The sequence below is a fragment of the Euwallacea similis genome, chromosome 12 (assembly GCF_039881205.1).
Source record: "Euwallacea similis isolate ESF13 chromosome 12, ESF131.1, whole genome shotgun sequence".
Classification (NCBI taxonomy): Eukaryota; Metazoa; Arthropoda; class Insecta; order Coleoptera; family Curculionidae; genus Euwallacea; species Euwallacea similis.
In genome coordinates, this window is record NC_089620.1 from 3,408,300 (window position 1) to 3,415,447 (window position 7,148).

Genomic DNA, 7,148 nt, shown 5'->3' on the forward strand with positions numbered 1-7,148 from the left:
TCTTCCCAACAGTTCCTCTTGGCTGGCTACAGGAGTTTCATATATTAAGGATTTGATGTAACCCCAGAGGAAAAAATCCGAGGGGTATAAATCGGGATTTAGCGCTGGCCACCTGATAAGTTTGCCTCTTCCGATCTATCGCCCACAAAAATGTTGGTTTAGATGATTTTACACAATATGAGCAAAATCTGCAGGTACACCGTCATGTCGAAACTACAACCTATCTCGATACTCATAAGAACGTATGCATTGTCCAATAGCTTAGAAAGTAGGCCTTGCAGAAAATATAAACAAAAAAATATTTATTTTATTCGTTTAGGTTAAATATCAAAGTATTTTGAATAAAAATGACTAGAGTCAAAACGGTCCATTTTTGACTAAGAATTTCTATGCAAAATTGTAGCAAAAATTGATCAAAGTAATCTCCCTTATAACCTCCTTAAGATCGGCACAACTTTTTTAGAATACCCTGTATTTGCAAATTGAGTGTGTGCTTTTCCTTGAAAACTACACCCTCCTTAAACATTTTCAATTTTCCGAGCAGCTGAAATCCGGACAAGGACTTTTCCAAGTTTGAGACATTGATATCATTATCGCTACCTAGAAGCCTCGTCTTGAAAGGTTTATAAACATCCTGAGATTCTAAGAACCATGACCCGCGTTGCACCATATACACTGAATATCATCGTAAGCCCTTAAGCCCTAAGCCCTTTGCAGTTTATTCCTCGGAAAAATTCTCATTAGTTACGACCTCATTATTTTTAATTTTCAGCTTTGCGCCGAGCAAAAAAATTACCCAGTTAAAAGGGAAAAGTGTTGAAAACGAAATTATTTATTACAGTTACAGGCTGTTACACGTACCATTTTCTTTTGCGCTTTTCAGACGACCGAGGCTTCGAAAGAAAACGCCATCTGAAGGGAAATTAGGGCAAAATTAAAAGCCCTTAAGTGTTTTGTATGCTGTTTGTAATGAGTGTTCGCTGGATTGGAGTTGGTTATGAGGGCACTGCTTTCGGTTTTATGGAGTGGAACGCACTTAGCGCCGGCTATTAACGGATTACTTGAAGTTTTTCCTGTGCAATTTTACACTCAAGAAATACATAATCTCTAAACAGCTTTGTATTCCTTGACGAGAGCTTCAGTGACTGAAATAAATTAACACCTTTCGTAAGTCAACATTAAGTAATTTATTCTCGTTATTAGGAATCATCAATTAACAGGCAGTTTGTTTATGTTTGTGCATAACTCTCCGTGGTGAAGCAATGTGAGTTCGGTTTATTAAATTCAGTTTGCATTAAAGTAATTTAACTTCCGCTTAAGGTCGAGGCTTCAGGGTCCTGCTGGGGGGTGGTGGAATCCTGGAAAAGCCGGCAGAATCGAACACTGGTAGCAGCCCCATGGAATTCCCTGAAACGCCATTTTCATCCCATGATTGAAGTGTTACGGAAATAACATTTTCTCACCCTCCCTGCTTCCTTTCAGCAAATCCTTCTTAAAGGTCTCAGTGGGGAAATACGTGGCGTCATAAAAGTTCAACCCTTGCTGCAACAAAGTATTGTATTCATCCAACGAAGCCACAGTGACCCTCACAGGATTGGGGGTCCCGGGGGATTGCTCAATGCGAGACTGCAACCTTGAGACTTCCACCTTAAATGTAAACACACTGTATAAGAATTCTTAGTGTTGCAGGTGCATAAGCTTGATTTAAATGTAGCCCGACATAAGTAAAGGGAAGTCATACAAAGGAGGCGCTTAAGATTCGAGTCATGTGAGCATTCTGAACACACTTACGAGGTTCTGTTTATGTTCGAGAGTGTTCAAACGGTAAATAGGATTGGATATGTAAAAATCCATATAGCGGACACGTGCCTGTCGATCTAGACACGTTTCGTGTTATTGTATTTGATTTTCTGGGTGCGAGATCTGAATTTTAGCCAATCAAGACGTGTACGAATATTGTCGTAAAGTGGTAAATCGGCAAGAAAAATCAACAAGTTGGAGCGTCCACAGGGGTGGAGTTCGATTTCTTCTTGAAAGAAAAGTCCACATGGCGTTCGACGTTCGCTCCTGTGCTTGGGCCTCCGGTAGAACCTGAGATGATGAATATACAATATATAATATGCATATCAAATCACTCAACCAAAGTCCAACGGCTACAGTAAAATCTTCCGATGGAAAATTTGCGTGCGTCGAAGTGGTCAGTTTGTTGACAAAAAATTCCACCAGTTCGTGTGATCGTGCTTTCACTTAACACCTGAGATAAAAATTGTTTTGTATAAGATCGGCCAAAATCAACCATCAGATGATATAGTACACGTGTTCATATAATCTGTTTCAGGAAATCAGGAAAATTCTGAATTAAAAAATGTTCTAATGCGTGGAGTCTCGTGCTGCGAAGATCTCCTTTTTTACTGATACTCATAACTTTATAATTGAAAAAAAATTTTACATGAAGGAACGCTGCTCCATATTTGTTCAAGCATATGCGCATACAATTAACATCAATTTAAACCACAAAACCATTAGTTTTTGTTACTCTATTTAAACACTTCAATCATGCCATTCACATTCAGGTTAAACGCATTCAGATAAAGTTTTCTCTCGTTGTTAGCAGCTTATTTGCTTTGGGAATGGTATGAGGGGGTTAACTTACCACCGAAGAGAACCTGTACAAGCTGGCCCGAATGTCGTCTTCTGGCAAATCTATCGGGACCTCATGGACCAACAAAGAGTAGGTTTTTTGAGGTCGACAAGGAATAGCCACTTTTCGGTACAATCTACCTCCAGTAACCTAAAATAGTCAGAGTGGAGTTGTTACTTCAAGTAAAGGTATCACTTCCTGTTGCTGTGTAATGTGGGAAGTTTCAATTTTTTTAGAAATGTGTAGTGTGTGGGAAATTTTAGTCTATGAACTTTTGTCCTTTTGGAATCCATTCAAAATCCCCAAATAAAGGAAAAAAATCGAATTCGCACTCTTGTCTCGAGAAGTGTTCTATTCCCTTAGAATTTTTAGTTTAATTTTTTTTACATTTTATATGAATACGCTTCATTTAATTAATTTTAATCCCTCTCTGCTCGTTTAAATCAACTAATTTAAACTATATTATATCAACCTTGGACATTCGGTTTGAGAGATCTTCAACCAAGGCAATTTCATAATCGCAAAATAGGTATGAAAACTACCTCATATGTCGGAAACTAAAAGAGACATCACCCCGTAGGGCTGTAAGCTTATAAAAACCGAGATTAGTAATTTGATGTGTTTTTGAAGTTAGATGGTTCTCAATTATGTGAGATTTATACTGCGAAAATTTGGTAAACGACTAAAGGTAGGTAATAGGGTATCCCCATCACCCACCCACCCATCCACCTCCACTTTTTTGGCAATTTCCCGGAAACCGAAGAATTTTTTAAAAATTTATATTGACTGATTTGTATGATATGGGATGTTTCATAATAATATGCTATTATCATCGTATATTAAAATGGGAATATACATATACGTATAGTAAACGCCAAACAAAAAGTCTTGCACGTCATCTATGACGAAATAACATGACCACATTGGTCATGTTATTTCGTTATATATACGTATATACGTATATATATACATATGTTTATTTCGGAAACAATACACAACATGTGTATCAAACTAATTTAGTTATCATTATCATACGAAGGTAAAACGTATTAATTATTAAAAATACAGTGAATTTGGTCATAAAGGTACATAAGTTAATAAAATATGGTCAGAAATTTGTTTTGGTGTTACGTCATTCGGTAAAAATTCGATCATTCTAATGAGATAAAAACAATCACTGGAAAAATTTGAAACCGACAGGGTTGCCGCTAATCGCAAACCCATGTTTGTTTATGTTCTGATTATTTGCGAGATATCTTATAATACTGGCGATTTTGCCGATTTTTGCTCTTATATCTCTCCGAGTTTTACTCACTTACACAACAATAAAATTCTTTAATTAAAAACATTTTTTTATTAAATCTTACGATTGACTGACCAGAAACAAATTACATCGCCTCAAAGATTTGTTCTGAAGTCTGGCAACAATGTGGGGCAGCGCGACATAAAACTTTGATGACGTGTGAGATTTTTTGTTTGATGTTTACTATATGTACGGTTTAAAGCAAAAAATTCATGTAAACATGTTTCCGCTAAATGCTTCGCATTCTAGCTACAGGGTTATCAACTTTCAAGGATTTTTCCGCTTTTGCAGACATAATTTAAGGTATTAATCAAACAAAAACTTTGATATCATGTGGAAATTGATTGAGGGAAAATTTTCTCGTCTTACATTACTTGATTGCACCAAAGCTTTTGACTACCTTAATCATGGAATGCTTCCTCTTGATTTCAAATATTTTGGCTCGGGCGGAACTGCATTGGGGGGGTTCCTTGAGAGCTAATTTAGCCACAATCCTCCTAAGAGGTGGTGATAATTGTTCGGAAATTCTCGAGTTATTGGGGATGAAAAATTTCAAGTGCCCCCCCCCCCCCCCTTCTTTGGAATTTTTCGAAAAATTGGAAAGCTGTTTTTCGAGTGCTTTTCATTAGACACTTAAAGCAAGTCTACGAACCCGTCCGTGTATGTCCTAAACGAGGTAAATACAGCACGAAAAGCCAATTTTACGTATACGATGGACGTGACGGTCCGTGTACCTACATATTTACCTCGGACAGTAACACGCATCTTAACGTTTGGATATCTAGGCCTTCCGAATAGAAACGGCAATTGCTTCTCAAAGTAATGCTAGTAGCAGAAGTTCTTGTTCTTCAAATGCGACTCAAATTATTGGCTTTGAAACTGAAATCCACAAAATGTAAACTCCGTAAGAAAGTGTAAAGAACTCGCTTATTGGCTTATCTGCACGAAACAACACTGCTAAACTATGTCAGATAATAGATATAAGTTCTGTGATCCGTCTAGCCTTGCTTTAACTCTATATTTTCTACTCTTTTACCAGTAAATTGTGAATAACGTTAGGATGGCCTAGAGCATAAAATCAGCAATTCATACTGTGATATAATATTATTACACACAGTTGGCAGCTGGTTCGCGGTTATGTCTTCACATTTTCTTGCCACCACGTGTGTTGCTTCAGGATTTTGGAATACAAATATAACAAACGCCATCTCCGAAGATTGGCTAAATTAAGATTTCAGTAAGCTTATGATGAAACAGCAGTAACTGGTAGTCAAAGTATCGCGCAAAATCGAAAGTAAGGCGAGTTAAGTACCTCGTTCGTCGATATTACTGACCTCACCTGCCGGTCGGACGCAAGCTATCGCCTCGCTTGTAACAGGTTGCTTACTATTCTCGTAAAGTAATTAGACAACCGTTCGAGTCGGACGTAACAAGGATCTTCCTGCCTTTATTGTAGCCAGGTATGTTTGCAGTTACCACGTGCAATGAAGTATCTAATATCGAATAATGTGTACTGCACATATGTTGATCCTGGATAACTTAATTGGGCCCGATTGCTTTAGAATTTCAGCCTAATGCTCCATATTTAACGGTACCTTCAAAATTTAGAAAACAGGTATCAAGTTAACCGCGTACCTGGGAAATTGAAAGGGATATGGCAACACTGTTTGCGTAGAGCTATACATGTGTAGAACCACTGGAATCAACGGATTGGGATCCTAGATCGAGGTTGGAGACCTCAGCTGAATGCCAAAAGCCTTGGAGTTGCAATTTGAGGAGCTTTAATTGCGGGTAATTGGCGAAAATGGAAATCAAAGTGAACCAATATCTCAGAAACTTGACGAGATGCCATAATGTTATTTGCATACTCCTAGGTAATTAAGCGAACTTGATCTAGGAGTAGTCTCAAACAGGCCATAAAGCTTCCGAGAATTGCACCCGACGATAAATTCTTTGAATTTAGTCTGTTGTGCGCAACTTCAGATTGAAAATAAATTTTAATCGTACACGCGGGTCTCAGAAATTGAAACTTAATCGAGACGGCAAAAAACCTCCCTGCCCAACCAACAAATCAAATTCATCCTTCGAGGCATTTGCAAGGAATTGCATCGCGATATTGTTTAAACTTTCAACTTTGAGACTCCAGGGGAAGTTTTCCAAGGTGGTTTTCCATGTTTTAGACGTGGAAAATTACCGAAAGTTCGATATTGCCTCGAAGTTTTCTTGAATCACTCCCGAATGCGCTTCCGGGAAGTTTCGACTATTGTCATGCTGAGATATTGGATTCGGTGCTAGCTGCTGGGTTTTCGAGACATCTGATTTATTTAGAATCTAGGTTGCATAATATATGGACCTTGTACCTTGTGAAACCCCTTCCTGAAGACTTGCTGATAATCATCGGTGTCCGAAAACCTGAAGAGAATCCCGGTGGCAGTTTTAGTCAAGCTGAAACTGCCCCTGAAGTTCAGCTTGTCGCAAATGTTAGCTGCTTTGTCCAGGCTCAGATCATGCGAAGGGGTGAGAAGGAAGGCACCTAGAGCGGGGGTATAACCAGTATTAGCTTTAAACAGGGGGAAGTACGGCCCTGCCAAATGCATCATTGTTAGTAGGTGAAACTTACCCTTACACAAAAATCGGGCGTGCTCACTAAGATCACTGTTGTCATCATCGTTTTCACCCCCCATTATGTCAGATAACATAATCGACATGATAGCCCCCCCAAAATTGCATGTTTTCTGATTGGTAAAATGAGCACCTTAACCTTTTATATGGCAGTGGGCCCTCCTTGAGAATTCATCCTACGCCAGTCAATTTTCGATAATTTATTGCTAATTTTGGTTCTGTAACTGCCGACGTTTATTGTTTAGGAACTGATGCCTAATTATCTTGTTATTGTATTGGTTCATAAGTTATTATTAACTAGCTCTGGCTTTTGATTAAGTTTGTAGCCTTGATACATTTTGATCATCACTGATATTAGAACCGATATTCGAAGAGACATGGACTATTTTATCGTTGTCTTAATTCGAAGGTAAGTAGGGTTCATCTGAGTAAACACCAATATTAACGCTAACAAAAATCCTTTAGTTTTGCATTTACAGGTCTCCATTATACCTATCTTCTGAAAAAGGGGAGTCCTTTTGCCATCAACGGGTTTCTGATGAAAATAGATCACACTGCCTTCAACATGGAAAAGGTGAGCTA

General features: G+C 38.3%; 1 protein-coding gene across 2 annotated transcripts; it reads right to left on the bottom strand.

Moving 5' to 3' along the window:
* Positions 1–1,163: 1,163 nt before the first annotated feature.
* LOC136412362 (uncharacterized) lies at positions 1,164–6,935 on the bottom strand. 2 transcript variants are annotated; one of them, XM_066395419.1, is made up of 5 exons: positions 6,565–6,935; positions 6,305–6,504; positions 2,654–2,791; positions 1,464–1,647; positions 1,164–1,407 (listed from the first exon to the last, which is right to left on the bottom strand). In XM_066395419.1, exons 1-5 carry the CDS (start codon positions 6,650–6,652, stop codon positions 1,316–1,318), a joined length of 702 nt encoding a protein of 233 aa, XP_066251516.1. In that variant the 5' UTR covers positions 6,653–6,935; the 3' UTR covers positions 1,164–1,315. The 2 variants fall into 2 exon arrangements, with proteins under 2 accessions (XP_066251516.1, XP_066251517.1); XM_066395420.1 differs by having other exon boundaries at positions 6,305–6,477; positions 6,565–6,929.
* Positions 6,936–7,148: the final 213 nt, after the last annotated feature.